The 18,549-nt window shown below is 38.6% G+C and overlaps 1 protein-coding gene across 14 annotated transcripts in view; it reads left to right on the forward strand.

Moving 5' to 3' along the window:
• Positions 1 to 18,549, forward strand: part of MAGI2 (membrane associated guanylate kinase, WW and PDZ domain containing 2) — a 776,332-nt gene that overhangs the window by 711,643 nt on the left and 46,140 nt on the right. For all 14 annotated transcript variants that reach the window (XM_076363454.1, XM_076362360.1, XM_076362617.1 and 11 more), the window contains 3 exons: positions 11,402 to 11,587; positions 14,330 to 14,504; positions 17,559 to 17,799. In XM_076363454.1, coding sequence (XP_076219569.1) covers positions 11,402 to 11,587; positions 14,330 to 14,504; positions 17,559 to 17,799 — 602 coding nt within the window. The remainder of the gene's footprint in view (positions 1 to 11,401; positions 11,588 to 14,329; positions 14,505 to 17,558; positions 17,800 to 18,549) is intronic.

Here is an 18,549-nt window from a genome sequence, read left to right on the forward strand (position 1 = left end):
GCAGATGTGACATAGGACCTACAGGAGACTCAGACCCTTTGGTAGTGGCAGCTGCAGGCATTTAACCAACTGTGAGCTGAGCCCCTTGGAAGGAAGAAGCATAAAAGCCTTTATGTTGAGAGACATCCACATCTCCCACCAAATCCATCTGAAATTGTGAATGCTAACCGCTGCTGAAAAACCAAGACAAGTGAGAACATTTGTAATTTTGCAAGTTGCAACCTAATGCAGTCCTTTCCCTGCATTCAAAATATGTTTTGAAGGAACTGTTCTTTTGCCCAAAACTGCTTCCTGAGGAAATAAAATAACAATTTCCACTTTTAGAGCCAAACTTCACTCTTCTAAATTCATAACGGAAAAGCAACTAAGAGACTACTGGGAAAGCCATATCTCACAATAGCAAATGACCTCAGAAAACTTCTTTGCAGTATTTCATGATCATGCGGTTATTAAAAGAGTTGCTTTTCATATTACCTCAGCTGAATTTTAAAATTCCGTGATTGCCAGAATTAATATTGTAACAAAACCATGGATAATTAGCCTCTTGGGACTCTAGGTTTTCACTTTATTGGACATAATAGCCAATTGGAAGTTCTTTGCAGAAGATCAGACAGGAAAAAAAATAACTTATAGAGGACATTGAGATACATGCATATTAATCAGTTAAGTCAGTCATTAATTTTTCAAGAAAATTATTTCACAGATAGGGTTTGTGGTTGGGGGAGATGGAAAGGGAAAGAGGAGAGGAAGAGAAAGAGAAAATGCCCAAGCAACCAAAAGTTCTGTGACTGGAGTATTCTACTGAGGACAACAGACCTAGGTTCAAGATCCTGCTTTGCCTCCTACCCTCCAACATGTTCCTGAGGTACTTTTCTTTCTCCCCAAACAACTACATAGGTAGCCACTGTTGAACCTCCATTGAACACCTCTAATAGTAAATGAAAATTACAGCCTGCTATGGAAGTGACAAGCGAATTTATTCAAATAATAACTGCATTGAATATCAGTGAACCCAAAGAGCACCCAAATCCTAACTTTAGAAGAACAGCAGTGAACCAAAAGATGACATTTGCTGTAGACAGTGACAGAACAGTGAAGAAATTACCCTTTCTATGTGAATTCTGTTCCAAAAATGTAGTAGAAAAAATAAGCTGAAAATTACATACTCTGTCATCAGTAATAAAAACAGGCTAAAAATCATTGGTTATTTGTAGTTTAAGGGAGGTGTATTTTCTTTACTTAATAATTATTTGGGTGAAGTAATTTGGGCTATATTAACAGGAGCATAGCCAGTAGATTGAGGGGAAATTATTATCCCCCTTTACTCAGCACTTATTAGGACCTGTCTAGAATATAGCATCCAAGTTTTAGGCCCTTTGGTAGAAGACACAACAGAAAAACTTCAGCAGCAGCCACTGAGACCTCCTGAGGCCCCTTCCAGCTTGAAATAACCTGAAAACCTTTGATTAAAATGCACAATCAGGGGTAGAAAGTGTATTAACAGTAAGAAAGTATCAACTGGATATAGGAGGTGTAATGTACAAAATACAGCTTACATCAGTATGAAATACGGATCTGCGTGGCACCATGTCAAGCACCTTGGTAGTCACTCACCTCTCATAGCAGTAGTATGTTAATTTGGTGAAATGTTGTACTATTTTTCCAGTGTTTCTGGTTTCGGAGCCAGTGCGCTTGTTGCCAGCTCATGCATCCCCACGTGGCACAGAATGATGCTGTGCAGACATACCCTAAACATACGCAGTTAAATGTAATGTAGTAATTGCAAGGCAACTCTGAAAGAATCAAATGGGCAAAATAGGTCAGAAAAGGGAATATCTTGTAGTGCCAGACACTACTAGGAATAGCATAGCCTAAAAAGTCATCTCATTGGGAGCATCCTCAGGGCAAAGTGAAGAAGGGTTCCTTTGATTTAAGAATGTTTATTTTGACAACTCTGTTCGCCTCTCTACTTTCCTGTAAAAGAAAAAGACTTGAGGACTTGGAATTGTAAGTATCATCATTGCTTTTACTCAAGAAGGCAATTAGTCATGCACTGAAAGTATTTTCCTCTTTCTTGAAATCACACTTATACACTATGTTTTACAATCCAACAAATTGCAACAGCTCTTGGTCAGTACAGGAGCATCAACCTTGAGTCATTAGGCGCTTGTGCTTCAAGCACTGTTAAAATTGAGGTAGTCATTCAAACAGAGGTGCTACTAGCCTCAGAGCTGCAGGTTCATGGGTTTGCTGCTTTGCAGTCGGCCCAAAGCTCAAGGTGTTACAAAAAACCTCACCCGCTGGGTATTTGCCAGGGGAGTTAAAACTAGCTCTGGCTGTGAAGCTGTAGGACCACCCCATGAAGTCAGAGTAGCAGTGCTCCAGCTGAGTCTCATACCCTTTTCCCACCCTCTCTGATGGGGTGTGCACTGCACTGCTCCCACGTAGCCTATTAGGAGTGCTTCACCTCCCTCTGACCTGGAAAAGAGCCACGAAAGGCTCGGGGGCTCCCAGAGTTGAGGATGTTGTTCTTGTTCCAAGAGGCTTAAGATCTTGGTCAACTTTTCTCTTGACATGCTTTGCAAGGGGTTCAGTGTTACTGTTGATTTACAGACCTGCCTTTGCCTTGCAGAATTTTTCAAAATACTAAGTGCATTTTTTTACCCTTGGTACAGGCACAGAGTGAGGGCAGACTACAGCCATAATTAGAGAATAGAGTATTTTTTCACATTTTGTGATAGGCAGCACTGTAGTAGCTGTCATTTTAATAAATTACTATTAAGTAGTTTGGAGCCAGCCTTTACATCTGGATGTAATTTTGACTTACTGGTACTTGCTTAAACATCCAATTCTTGTGGCACATTTCTTTTCCTGTGTTCTATAATGGTAGAAATTTTGTCTCCCCTTTGTCAAAGCATTGCTTGGGATGTTCTTTAATCCAGCACAGGGGATTATCTTGCACCAAACTACAGTTCTGATGTGGGGCAGATCAGGAGTGGAAAGCGAGTGACAAGGATTGAATAAAGAGATTTCACAGGGCAAAGCAAGAGCGTAGACAAGGTCAGCCATGCTTCAAAATTATATCTGTAAAAGAAGATAAAGTGGATAAATAAAGAACTGTGTTTGAGCGGTACATCCAGGAGCAAGTCATTTTGGCTAGTGCAGAGCACAGAGGATCTTAGAGTGCTAAGAGATTAAAAAAAGAAAATTCACCTGGCCAGGCTCCTGACCTGTTCCTAATGAAAGGATTAACTTCCGCTGCCCCTAAAACATGTTATCATGCTTTCCCCCAGACCCTGTCCCAACATTAAAGGCTGCTTTGACTCCCATCCCTTCTCCATATAGGCCACCTAAATTTGACCTTACTCTGGGCTTTCTTTTGCTATGCAGGCTACACGTAGTTTATCAATATTTTGTCATCTCCAGTAGTATTTCTTTAAAGGACTCAGTGTCACGTTCCCAGCTGAATGCTTGGAAGCTAACTAGTTTTTCACTTTTAGTTTGGGGTGGATCTGGACTGATTTAACCTCGCAGCTCTGTAGAGATCTTCCCAGGCAACTGCCTTTGCCCCCCAAATTATGGACATCTTTTAGATGCCCTGGTTCAGCGGCAGAGTTAAGTGGCTAAACTGAGCAAACTACAGCCTATTTCTGAAGTCCTGCCCTGAGGAATACCTTCATGCTTCCCCCAATAAAAATATTTGCAGTGCATGTGATTCTGCGAGGAAGGGCTCCTCCTGGGGCTGTCCCCTCAAGTCCCCAGCATCCTGCAGCAACGTGTAAGGCTATGGAGGTGCAGCTGTGCCTGGGGTGGCATTGCCTCACACGACAGTACTGAATGTCACATTACAGCTAAAATACTGAAACTGAATTAATTAATCTACCCATTGCATTGCGTTTAGGATAATAATAGTGTGAGTCCTCTGTGGTAAAACTCCATTTCTGTGGAGCTTTTTAGGGTATCAAGGTAAGTTCACTATCTGCATCCCACGGAAAAGCACTTGCAGCCAGCTGGAAATGGCCAAAGGGAGATTGCTGGATGAATTTGTCCCAGAGCTTTAAGGAGTACACTTGTCCCTGCCTACTTCATATCTTCCTGCTGCATTTACTTCATGTGTTTGGGATGCAGCTTCCTCTAGGAGAAGAATTTTTGATCCCCTGTAAATCTCTTAACACCCTAGCTTCTGTAGAAAGAAACCATGTGTTGTAAACAGATCTCGTTAACTGGCAACTTCCAGTGAAATTGGAAAACTGACAATATTTCCATGAATTTTACTGTAGCAGGTACTGTCAATTAGCACAGTTATAAAGTGTAAACAAACTGAAAATACAGGCATAATCAATAAACAATTTTTAAAAAATTAAAGGCAGATGACTGTGCATGCTTGTTACAATCTTCCTCCTGTTTAGCAAAAGCAGAGTTGTAGATTTAGTTTGCCCCTACACTGCATACGCCAATGACTGCTGGATTTTCAAAACAGGATAAAACAGAGTCTAATGAAAGAGGTTTCTCTCATTTCTCAAAACATGCAGTCCTAACTAAAAACCATAAGTCCAAGATAAGCCTCTGCTGACTGCAGAAAAGTGTTCTGAAATAAGTCCCATTCAGCCCCAGAGTTTCTTTGAACTCCTCGCAGTTTAGAGATAAAAAACAGCTTATTGATCAATGATAACTGTGTGATCTGAGACAGCTATTTGTGCTGCAATTTCACCCATGCTTCTTCCTGGGTAAGATGGTGCCCGGGGACACAATTTTCTGTGACCAGTCTGCAAATTCCAAAGAAAACAGAGCTTTGGAAATTAGGATGTCTGTCTACCCCAGCTCGGAGATCTTTGGAACAGAGCAGTGAAAACTCACCTGCAGCGTGAGTCCCCTGTGGAAGATACTTGCAACTTGTGGGCAAAGAATCTGGTTTCTCATTTCTACTTGGCTTTGATATTCAGGTTTGAGCTGTTCTTCTGCCTCTTCAGCTACAAAAACACACTTTCTAAGCTTGTTTAACTGATAGTATAATTTAGAGCTAAAAGAGATTTTTACATGATTTAGTTTTTCAAATCAATATATGCAATTAATAATATGAAATAATGTTAAGAAGTGAAAGAGATTTTTAATATCACTGAAAATACATTGCTGCAGTTTGCAGGCATGAAATACTCAATTGGTTATTTGATATTTTTTGGAGAATAAAGCATGGAGGATCTTAACCACATCACTCCCCTCTCTAGATTACTTCTGTCCTCCAGTGTGTTCCTGAATAGGTCATTTGGACCTCGTGGTGCTGCTCTTGTGTTTTCAAAGAACAAATTCTGTGATTATTCTTAGCACAAACCTGGGAAGGGAATCAAGGTTTTTCTAGTGATTCCACAAGGCCCATTTTGCTTTCATGAGAAGCCTGAATTAAAGTACCTAAGTTCCATTAATTTTTTCTTAGATCTTCAGATTTCTAAGGTATGTGCACTCCTTCCCACCTAGCTTCTTATGCCTGTGCTATGCAAGTAAATATGCTCCATATCAGCACACAATGGGATGTTTCAATTCATAGGTTCATTAACCTTATAAACAAAAGGGATTATTGTCATCTGCAACTATGCAGCATGCCACAGATTTCTATTTTCCAAATGAGTGTCACATAAAATAGGCCATCAATTTCAGGAAAATATTTTATCTTGATTCTAATATTAGCCCTGATAGAAAGTCCGTCATACTCAAGCTTCCCAAATTTTAGATTATTCAGTAGCAATGAAATTACAGATGTCTACATTCAATATATTCTCCCAATTAAAATCTGATATGCTGGAGCCTGCTGGTTGAATGAAAACTCTTGCACCTTTTGAGAATTGAGGATATAATAAATATTCATGTGATCAGCTGTATAACATTCAAAAGGACAGCTGCCTCAGGAAGGTTCATTTGCTTGGTTTACTATCTATATCCGTTAATATTAGAAAAGATTGCAAGAATTTATCTGCCAGAGGGTTTAATAGATAAAGTAGAGGTTCGATTTTTTCCCCTTAACTGATCATTTTTGACATTTAGCTGCTATATAGGGGAAAAAACAGGAAAGTTGCTTTCTACAAAATACAGTCTCAACAGTTATGACTAAAAGTACTGAATAGATGTAAAAAAAATTCTTGATGTAAACCAGAAAAGCATTATTTGTTGGTAATGTCTTCTTAAAATAAGCTGTTTCCAGCATGTGGGTCACCCAAGCGAGGACAAATCATTTTCATTTCCAAAAAGCAAGAGGCTGATAGAAATACAGAGTGTTAGAAGCAGTATCTGTATTCAGCAACTGCTCTGGCTTTGTATGCAGCTGACCCAAGCATACAGACCCTCAGGTGTAAAGCCACAGAACTTACTCTTCCTTTTCTATGACAAGAAGGTGTGGGAAGGATGTTAAATTGGATCATGGAGAGTAAAAGTGGGTGATTTTATCAAATTAAAATATTAATATAGAGAAAAATGTGAATTTGTATTTATCAGTAAGTTACTGAAAGCAGAACCTACCCACTTTCTAAATGCAAAAAAGTCTTTTAAATCATTTTGTCTCTTAATTTTTTAATTTAAGTTCTTTTTTGATAATGAGCTTAGAGCTGATCATTGCACAATTAACTACCTTCTGGGAAAGCATCAGCTGCTAGGTGCCAGCCCTGGGTCAGTTTGTGTTCCTGACATAAATGCTGTAAATCTCTAAGGGAGATTTAGGGGGAGAGGTTGATGGCTTCAAATATCTTGGAAGCTTTGGTGCTCTCAGGATTCAAATCTCCCTGAAGTCACAAATTTTGCATAAAACACAGTGCAGAAAAATTAGATCCCATCATAAGATCCATTGTTCGGAAATGCTTCTGCAACATTGCTGTTCTCGGCTAGGTTTTTTGGGATCTAGGATTATGACTTCTGCCTCGGAAGAATTTTTTTTCTTAAGGTACACATCCATATATATATCACTCAAGTATCACATTTTGGATGACTTGATAGTATTAGCGGAAAAAATCTATATATCTGTTTTGAAGGGCTGTATGTTTCATATACATATAAATTGTATATATATACATATATACATATATATATAAAATGTAGTGTATCTCACTAATTTCCCATATTATCAACAGTTAAAAAAATCTGTGTAAATCCCTGTTTACCATAATATTTTTCCCTTGCAGTCTCATCAATTGTATAGTCTGAGAGAACTAAGAAATGAATTGTCCTGCAAAGGGGCAGCTTGTTTTCTGTGCTCACTCTTAGCATGAATAATGGGATTCCAGAAAAAAACCCACAAATCCAAGTGTTTCTGTGTAGCCTGCTAATATTAAATGCTGCTCAGGTAACTCTGTGTTTTGAAATAAGTGGATCAAATTCTCTGCAGAGTCTAATCCAGGCTCGCGCTGCCACTGTTCAAAATGTACATATGTTTGGAGAACAGCTTGTGGCAAATGCTTAAAAGAGGTGTGAATAGATTAGTAAAAATTTTTAAGGGTGAGTGGAATCATTTATCACCAGTCAAGTGATCTGGGACTTCCTTTAAAAGGTTCCATTATTAAATGCTCTGCTTAGATAAAAATAAAACACTGAAGATGCAATTTAAGAAAAAATATGATGTGCTAACAAAGCCATAATTAAATGCCAAACATGGGAGGTTTCTTCCTGAGAAGAGACGTGTGATGCTGGGAGCGATCGAAGGGCTGCGGAGCTCCGCGCTGTCCCTGGCCATGACCAGTGGCAGAGGGGACAGCACCTGCAGCAGACAGAGACCTTCCCCAGGCACCTCCTCATCTTTCACAACCATGATTTTCTGATTTAATCAGCAGTGGATCCACCCTTGTGAATTTGTCTAATCCCTTTTTGAATCCTTTCATTCTTCTGGCCCTCCAGAAGGTTGCCCCACCTCCTCTTCTCCAAGCTGCACATAGCAAACTCATGGACTACTTTGAACAGAGGCTGTTCTCTGCTTCTGACTGCCATGTTGTCTTTCTCTGAATCTTTGCTAGCTCAGTGCTATGATTTTTGAGTGGGGCTACTGGAACTATCAGCAATACTCAGACTTTAGGTGCACAGAAGTAACTAGCAATAGTTTGTTTCATTTGCTATTCTTTTTCTAAATCTTAAAATTGTATTTACTGTTTTACTAAGTTTATGTTTTTAGAGAAGTAGGCACACTGATTTCAAGATCTCCTGAGTGGTAATAATTAATTTAGGGCCCATCCCTGCTTAAGCTTAGGCAGGGTTATTTTTTCCCCATGTGCATCATCTTGCATTCCTTTTCATGAGATCTTGTCTGCCACTTCACTCAGCCCACTCGGTACTGACAGTTTTACAGCTCTTCCATGCCTGTTTTAGATGTGACCATTCTGAACGATAAAAATTCTCCATTATGGAAATTCACAGTTCATTTCTACCTTTGTTCCTTAACTTTCACCTAATTAATCCCCTATAAGAGTATCTCCTTATCCCTTCAAAGTAAGTATATCACCACCAAAGGCTCTTAAAATTAAAAGTTTTCTAACATATTCTGACACGTTCATATTTTCATGAACAACCTGCATATCAAATAATCTGCATCCCTTCGAAGCACTCATGCTTGTAAATAAATCCTTAAGTAAATCCTTCCCTCCCAAGGCAGCAGCAGGGACCATGGTGGTCAGGATATTGTGGCTTAGGAGGAGACTCAGGCAGAGCTCCAGTTGGGAGAGCGAGCAGAGACCAGCAACTCCTCGGAATATTACTGGGAGAGAAGGAGCAAGGAGATATACTTTTCCTCATACGATCTAGAAATGCAGAGAAACCAGCTTCTGCTGAATGGCTGTGAGTTTCATTAGTGATTCACTGGATTTGCCCATAAAACCCTGATATAGCATACCACTGGTCTCCTTTGCAGACTCTGGCAGAGATTCAGGTTCCTTCTGCAAAAGCTTTCCACACCCCACTCCGCAGCAAGATCATATGACAACACATTGCACCAATACTACCTCAGAAGAGGAGCATTAAATCCTCAAAAAACGAAGTGCAGTAGAAAAGAGACCTTGACAGACACAAGCTTTGTCCTGAAGGCCACCTACTGTTGATCCTTTCAGAGCACAGCAGGACGAAGGGAGTGCAGTGGTACCAAAACATTTAGAGTAGATACCTTTATGGGGAAGATAAAGGCCATCAGGCTTAAAAGGAAGAAAAAATGAATACAAAGTTCCTCCTCTTTCTCCCTCCCTTCCCTTTTCTCAGGATTTGGAGCAGAGTCGGACTCTTATGGCTCTCTCACCTCCAGCTTTGCTTTTAGCAGACATCTCAAACATGCAGACATCTGCTCTATTCACTTGTCAGGTGCAAGAAGTCCAACAAAAATTGTTCTGGCAAATTAATAGGATTTCCCACCCACCCCACCCCCTACTGAAATGATGTCTCTACTTAATTATTTAGGCTAACAAAAACATCTTCTTTAGGGTTAGCAATGGCAAGCATAGGAATTTTAACTATGGCATCTCGGCCATAATACTTCCCCTTCTTTCTTCCCACTTTCATGTAAGGCAGTCTCATTTTCAGATCTCCACTGATGTGTAGTACAGACATGGTAATTTCACATATACCAGAAACAGGCACGTTTTAGTCTTAGCTTAAATGATTCTTGGTCATGCTTTAAGAATTGATTTGATGCGAAAGGCTCTGTGTGAATGTAAACCATTTCAGTGTCGTTGCTCTTTTACTTGTTTACTTACTGATACGCTTGCGTGGCAGTTATACATCTGCATCGAGGGCAAAATAAATGCAAGTTTTGTACAAAGTGTGGCTAGTTATATTTAGCATATTTTAAAATATAGAAATTTTTAGACATTGTGACATAAATTAGGTGCTTATTTCCTAAGCAGCAAGACATTTCTGAAGTACACTAATTGAGTCTGTATTACTAAAACCATAATTTAATTTATATTCTTACCTGAACTATAGTGGTAAAGAAGCATGCAGTTTGATTATGGCTTGCACTTCAGAGTACTCTCTTACATTTTTAGTTCTCAGAAAAGTAATTTTTAACACTGTAAACAACACTTGCATCCATACTAGAAACAAAAGTCACTTTGAGGTATGTGTATTGTGACTTTGCATGAGATGTGCAAACTGTGTTTATCACCATCACCTTCAGGGAATGTTTATCAGAGGGCTGAGAAATTTGTTCTGCAGTGACAGAGTATTCTGAACACACCTCCTGTTAGAGCTTTGTTTTATATGGGCATTGATAGCCTAGATATTTCCCCAAAAAATGTTTGATTAATCTTTTCTTTCACCTTTTCCGAGTTCTTTTTAGATATTAGAACTTTAAGGATATATTATGTTAAAAAAAAAGAAACACAACTCTTTTTAAACACCAGTTGCAGGTGGATAGTGAGGCCAAGCAGCTCTGTGGTAAGTTTGCCAAGACTGAAGTGTGAGATTGGTGAGGGATACTCAGACACCATTAGGATATTAATAGAACATATAGACAAATTTAATTGTGATAAGCATATTTATGAGTAGTAGAGAAAGAGAAAAATGCTTTTTGGGGAGCCTAGATAGAGAGAAAAGAAGTCAGCTATAGTATATGCACTTAGTTAAAAAACAGAGAATAGGGAAGAAACACTGGGACAAAGATCAAGAGTAATATTTAGAAAATTCAATGGAAAATAAGGGAAAAGACAGAACAAGAGAATGGATGGAGTACACAGAAAGGTGGAGAACCACAGAGAAGAGCAAAAGGAGAAACAAAGTTGATCTGTAACGTTTTGAGAATGGGGAGGGGAGTGTCTATTTGATGTAGTAAATGTGTCTATGCACTCATAATTAACTGTAAATTCATGCTGGCATGTATCTAATTAGAAAGCTGCACATCTCAATAAATCTTCAGTATGACTTCTATTTATCAGTTAACATATTTGAATGGAGGAGGAGAACAATTTAGTGAACCCTGGGCATTTTCAGTAATAACATCTGTTTGTATATAAAATAAATCATGTTTGTAGTGCCTCTATTGCAACATACAAATAAAGAAATTCTGTAAACTAGGAGGTGGGAGGCAATTTATGACTACTACTTATTGTGCAAATTTATCCCCTTCGCTGTTTTAATGCCTTATTGTTCTCCTGATCTGTTTATTGTCTTGTTACGTGCCAGGTTTGCAAACTAGCTGAACCATGAACTGATTTTGGACTTCATATGTATATGCCATGTATATGTACATCTGGATTCTGAATTTTTAGTGAAATCTGTACTGTGTTAATGCAAATGACATTTTATAAGAATTTATTTTCTTATACATTTATACACAAGATGTTTTTTAATTCATATAGAACTTTCTTCCAAATGAACTCATTTTCTTTTCCTTGTGAACATCACCACTTGTTTCAGCATATGTTAACTGTGACTATTGTTCCTTGTCTAGCTGTACCCCATAAAATAGGGCGGATAATTGATGGAAGTCCTGCAGATCGCTGTGCAAAACTTAAAGTTGGAGACCGGATCTTAGCTGTGAATGGCCAGTCTATTATTAACATGCCTCACGCAGATATTGTGAAGCTAATTAAAGATGCAGGTCTCAGTGTAACTCTTCGCATCATTCCTCAGGAGGGTAAGTCAATGACCCTTAAAAACAGGAAGAAAATTTTAAGTAGCCTCCAATTAGCTTGAATTATGTCACCGCTTGAAAGAACATCTTTTGTTTCGCTTTCTCAGCTGTAACGTACAGCACACCAAAATTACAGCCTTGGAACCAGCTCGAATAATATCTGAATTCTTGAAAAGGTTTCTAGTTATGAAAAGGGTATTTAAAGCAAACCTGGAAAAACCTGAGAGAGAGCTGAGTACCAGAAAGTCAGTGTTAATGTCTTTTGGAAGACTTGTCTTCTACATGGAAAAGGACCCTACAAGAGAGACAGGTTTTGAGTTTGTTCCCTTATATCCTGCTATAAACCAAACCAAAGTTTGGCAAAGTGACTCACAAGAGACTGCAATGGCTGTCACCAGACATGTTCAGCTACCAGCTACCTGTGACAAAAAGCAATGTGAAGGAAGAGTTCAGATTTGGTAGTTTCCTCCACATATATCACTATAAATGCACAAGGCAAGAAAGAACTGAACCCTAAATTATCTCATTTGTAAGGTGAGGATAAGGGGACAGACTCATTACTCTGGTCATTACTCCACAGCTAATCAGTGAAGATCTTTTGATATGGGTTTCATGGGTTTTGGGGTTGATTTCAGGGCTTTTTTTAGTATAGTGATGCGCTGTACTGGTGTATGAATTGTACTGTATTAATGAGACTGTGGCTTTATATCTCAGCAACAAATACCATTAGAGCTAGGAATGTCACCTAGCAAGTAATGTAATTACTTAATGATCCATGCTCCAGTTAGACGACCTTCCCCTTCTGCTGCTGCATCCAGCAACGGGACAAGGAAATAGTCTGACACTAGCCATGGTCTGTAACTGAGGGAACTTACCTACTTTGTTAAATAAATGCAGTGAAGGGAAAAACACAAACATACACAAGTTCAGAATTCACACCAAAGAGCTGCTGTATAATAACTGGAGGTCAGTTTTGCAAGAATCTACAAAGTGTGATGCTGCATGCAGCCCATGCAGCTTATTTAGGCCTCCCTGGTACCCAGATTAATTCATATTAGCAAATTGCTAATAGTTCAGTGTTAGAGATGGGTACCTTAAATTAGAAAGAAAGCAGGGGTGCATCTGAGATGCAGTGTTACAAGATGTTCTCAGGTGCTAGTGGCGAGAAATGATTTGTGCCCAAGGCATGGCTTCCCTGTGTGACTGTGTGACACCGGACACCTCATTTGCCTTCTGATATTAGCTTCCCAGCTTATAAAATTAGGAAAAAATCTAATACCTCTGTAATGTACTTTCAGGTGAAAAATACCATATAAATGTAAAGCAGTTTTAGAAGCAGCTTTACGATTTGACTAGTTCATCCATAGTTATGAAAGTAATGTAGAAATGAGGGACAACATTCCCAATCTTCCTCTCTGAAACTCTGCAATACAAAAGAGACTCACAGATGCAAAATGGGCAATTAAAACCTTAAACATAGTAATTACACAGACAAGTATTGCTTATGCCTGCATGAGGAGTGTTTTAAGTGCAAATACACAAGCTTTTTTGACAATTAAGCCTAAATTGAAAGATTTTTCATAAAGTAGCCAAAATTTTTTAAATAATTATGAGCGTAAACTAAATAAGTAGAAAGCCATTAGAAATGTGCAGTCATAGGGGACAAATTCACATGTTAAAAAATAAAATAATTCAAAATTCATACTAGATTCAAATATAAAACTAGGCAAGATCTGGATCATGCATAGCTATTGCTGTTAGGTATGCTCAGCCATATGCATGTCCATTCTTGATGCTTTGCACCACGCCACATTGGCCTCGCTCATTCTGTTGCAAGCAGGAATAAAAAAATATAATGTGTAACTTTGCTGTTGATAATGCACGAGCAATTACTTCTGCAGTGCTCTGTCTTCTTGTGGATGGAGTCTCTCTCATTTACGTTTCTTAATAGATAAACAAGCAACATAACTGTGCCAGTGTGTCGGGAGAAATATATTCGACATGAGCTCAGTGCCAAATGTGTCTTTCCCTAAGTGCAGTGGGAAGCCTGAAAGAAGACTGGCATCCTTTACTTGTAACAAGGCCACGAGGCCACATTTCCTACCCCAGCCTCTCTGTCTTTTTGAATATTATGTTGTTTGGAAGGAAGGATTCTGGTTTTCTGCAGTATTCCTATGTGAAACCCTGGTCATTTGGCACAATACAGTGAAATAAAACATCAGTTTAGCTGGCTAGTCAGAATTTATTGAGATTGGGTTTACTGTTCACAGTCCCCAAAGATTTAAAAAAGATAGGAAACTCTTGTTGAGCTCAAAGACAGCAGCAGCTAACACAAGCACACCAGTGTTTTAGCTTTTGTGATGACAGTCTGTCATCCATAACAGTGGTGAAAGCAATAAAATCGTTCATTCTTTCAAAATGAAAAGTTTTCAAATATCAGTATTTCTAGGCTTTAAAAGAAATCATGAAACACAGAAGCCATTTGCTTTGTTCAATTGGGTTTTAAATAATGGAGGTGTCAACTGGAGTTATAGAATTGACCAAGATTTCAGATCCCACAGACTATCAAAAGGAGCCCATTAGGTTCAGATGTCTTAAAATCTAATTATAACCCAAGAGAGTAAAAGCAACAAAGCATAAATTTTCAGAGGTAGCGTGTGACCAAAAATTATTATTGTCTACCTTTGCCCTTTATTAAATGCCGTGCTGTGACAGGTCTTTAATCTCCAGCTTTCCATTACGCAGAGCTGAACAGCCCAGCCTCGGCCCCCAGCTCGGAGAAGCAGAGCCCCATGGCCCAGCAGCACAGCCCCATGGCCCAGCAGAGTCCCCTGGCGCAGCAGAGCCCCGTCGCCCAGCACAGCCCCGTCGCCCAGCCACCGCCTCCGCAGCCCCTCCAGCTGCAGGGACATGAAAACAGGTAAGAGCGGCTCCTCCAGCCTCTGCCTCCTGTGAGGACCACAGGACACCCTTGTGCTGGGTCTTCATGCTGTTCCTAGGGGCTGTGAGCCATCGCCTGTGGGGCTCTGACAAGCCACAGTCCCGTGATTGCGCTCGCAGAGCATGAATTGTGCATGCCAGGATGATCTGTAAGGCTTGTTCAGGTATGAAACACATTATTATGAACAAGGGTCTAGCCAACCTTCCTAAAACATCCATCAGGATCATATGTTTGCCAAGGAACTAAACACTGAAGTATTCCTTGCTAATAATTTCATTGCTAATATATTACTTTCTTATATCACAACTTACAAAATACAGGTATATCAGTATCCGATCGTGAGGTGGCCTTTTTTTTCATTATCTGACATGTCTTTTTTTTTTTTTTGTCTGTTAGAGTTCTGGAGTCAGGAATATATTTTTATAACAGGTTTTATCTATGGTGTATTATTTTCCAGCCAATTTCTCATGTGTAATTTATGCATATGCATTGACAAATTTATCTGGATGGAAATTAAATGGTAGGGGGATAGAAATTTTGTGACCAGCTGTATTAAAAGCTGTATATATAAAAAGCACACTCAGGCTGTGGGATGATACAACTTTCTGTGATCTCCAATCAACACTATTTAGTCTTGGGATTAATTTTTGGCATGTTAAATGAGGCTGATTACACTGACTGTCTTTATGCTAATCTTCAGTAACCAACATACCTCATCAGGACCCTCTTCCCCAAATAGTAGATTCTGGTTACAGAATTATAACTTTTTGCTTCTGGAGATACTTGAGTTCAGTTGTGATTTAGACACTATGCCCTCTAATTCTCCTTGCTTAACAGATGTAGCACTTTCACTTGCCCAAAATTATTTTCTCTCAATTAGTCACACTTGGCAAATTTCTTTGCTTTGTATTTCATTGGGTACTTCTTCCAAAAGTGATCACCTCCTAGAAGACATATGTTTCTGACAAAATCCAATGCAAAGCTTTCAGAAAAGTCTGCGCAGTTGTAGGTCAGCATTAAGTGTCTGTTGAATTGGGAATTTTCAGAGGGGACCAGTAAACGATATTAATTAAAGTTCCAAAAAGAAATTCTGTAATAGTTTTACTGAAAAGCATAAGCTATAATTGGTCATGCCACCATTTGTGTATTCAGCAAAAATTGCAGTGCCTCCAACTGTAAATAAAAGCATCATCTTCTGGGATACAGCTGTGGTCATATTTTGGGAACCTGCCTAAGGATGACTCTTATTCCAGAAAAAGGTCCATTATGGCTAGTTCATATAGTATAATTTTTCACTAGACTTTATAAGTCAGATTACAGCTTGTTTATATAGCCACGTACATTGTTTCTGTATCAAAATCAAAATACTATAAGATATTTAAACTCTTAGGAATACTAACTAGTATTTTTACTTCCAATATTAATGAAGCTCAGTATCATAGTAAGCCTGTTTGTTCTCCGTCTTCTTTGTACAGGATCATGATACCGAGTAAAGAAAGTAAGAGGATTGCATGTATACATGCAGATCTTATTATAGATGCCATGTACCGGTTTTAAAAGAACATGTGGCAGCAGGCTATTTTCATCTTCTCAGAAAAGTCAAAGGGAAATACTTCTGATATTTTTGTGTCTGGTTAGACATTCAGCTAATTAAAGCTAGTGTGTAGGAAGATTTGCCATAATGTTACTGTAACTGTGCTAATAAAGTAATGAAGTTTTGAAACATATCTGAAACATTTTGAAATGTTTAGAATATTTAGATTGTCTTTTCATACATAAATTAACATGATCAAAACCAATGCTCTCAGTTTTTCAGAATGTGATTTTTTTTAATCACTAAGTACATTTCAAAATCCCTTTCACAGTCTGTATGTGTTCATGTATCTGCGCGTGTACATGTACATACATGGCCACTTGGTTGACTGAAAACTTCCAGACCATTATTAAAGCAGAGTTTGAAATGTGTGTTTCCTGTACAGGAAAAAAATATTTCCTTCGGTACCTAGGGGAGAGTGTAAAAACATCCACTATGTGAAAATTTTTGTTAAATCTAACTCAAACCACTATTACAGAATTACCTTGCTAAAAAGGTTCGGGAATTCCTTTGTGCCCATTCAGCATGTTACATGGCTGAGGTACAGAGATTTGCAGTAAGAAATATTCCTTACTTCACCCTGAAGTGTGAAATGCCATTATGCACTGATTTCCATGTGGTAAGGGAAAAGTTTACTCATTCCCATCTGAGTAAATTAATTAACTAGTCGCTATACTACAGAAAGTCACATTTTCTTTGAAATGTTAGGACTCATCTTTCTGTAACCAGTGACCAATTAAAACAATATTTTACTTGTTATTAATTCCTTATTAACCCAATTTGTTTTCCTTTCACCCTGTGTTACTTCTGTGCATAACTACTGATATGACCTGATACAAGCTTGTAGCCAGATAGTATTACAGGGAGTGTGTAATAATAATAATACACGCTATATTAACAGATATTATATCAAAGAATATCTTTAATTAAAAAGATGACAGCTAGTACAAAGAAGCTCACAATAATAATAGTTTATGTCAATGAAACAGAGGGGCTATAAATGTCTGCACTGATGTTTCATTTACTCTATAGATATCTTAATTCTGGAAAAAAGCACTTTATAAACTCAGTGCATTATTTTGTAGCGAGTTTTGTGGGTGTTTTCACATGCAGTTTCATCTTCCAAGTAGGCAAGATAGGTGGGAATCAAGATGCTTTCCCTGTTCCTGTCCTTTTGAGCCTAATCCTGATCTCACTGATACGAGCTGGAAAATTGCACAGTATGACCTGAGGGAAAATTGCTTACGTCCATGTTTCAAAAGCGCTCACTGTTTTTGGATGCCTCAACTATTTACCCCCAAATGTTTTGCTTCTCTGTGAAAATTTGTTTTATGCAATTTTGCAGTCAGGCAGTTTGCTTTCACTCTTCAATATTGCATGTAATGCATATTCTTAACGTTTTGCCACTTTCTGAAACTAAGTCGTTTTGTTTTTCTCAGTTATAGGTCAGAAGTAAAAGCCAGACAGGACGTGAAACCTGATATCAGGCAACCTCCATTTACAGACTACAGGCAGTCCTCAACGGACTACCGACAGCCTCCACTGGACTACAGGCATCCTCCGGTGATGGATTACCAGCAGCCACCACCTCTCGACTACAGGCAGCCGCCCTTGATAGATTACAGGCAGCATTCGCCCGACACCAGGCAGTACCCTCTGTCAGAGTACAGGCAGCCCCAGGTACAAACTGAAATACTTGCAGCACTCCTAAACAGAAAGCATCGGGTCTGTAAGGAGAGATCATGTATATTAGTAAAAAAGATGACATTATAGAAGAAAAAGGCACCTTTATTGGTTTTACTCTGAGTTACTATTTCTCTGTAGAGGGAATTACCTCAAAACCATTAATATTAATGAAGAACTATGTGATCTGTCAAATAACACTACATTTATAGTTGTGTGACTGTAATGTTAAATAAATGCTATTTTTAAGTACTGGAGAGTTAAAATAAAAGTTCTAAAATAAGCTGCCTTTGCATCAGCGAGGAATTTTTTTTATTCCTAGGAACATAATACAGTCATCAAACAGTGGACGTACTTAGGTCAGACTGCATTTCTACAGTATTGTTGAAAATGAAGATTTTATCTAATCTGAATAAATAAATAAATAAATGTGAATCCTGACTAAGAAAATTACATTTCTGTTGGTAATAGTCTGGATGAGGAGAAACTAGCTTGTGCAACTTGTTTCTTTGACATCAGGCATGATCTTACAGATTCAAAGAAATAAACCTTAGATGAAGAGTTATATTACCTTAGACAAGGCTCTGCTGGTGACAAATATTTACTGACAGCTGTGAAGGTTTGAGGATTTAGCCCAAAGTTCAGACTTTCAAAAACGTCTTCCTTTCTCCTTACATAAAGGCAGAAACAAACAGAGGTCAGAAAAATATTAAATAAGAGAATGTAAACTTCTGGACACTATATGCT

This window comes from Aptenodytes patagonicus, chromosome 1, assembly GCF_965638725.1.
Source record: "Aptenodytes patagonicus chromosome 1, bAptPat1.pri.cur, whole genome shotgun sequence".
Classification (NCBI taxonomy): domain Eukaryota; kingdom Metazoa; phylum Chordata; class Aves; order Sphenisciformes; family Spheniscidae; genus Aptenodytes; species Aptenodytes patagonicus.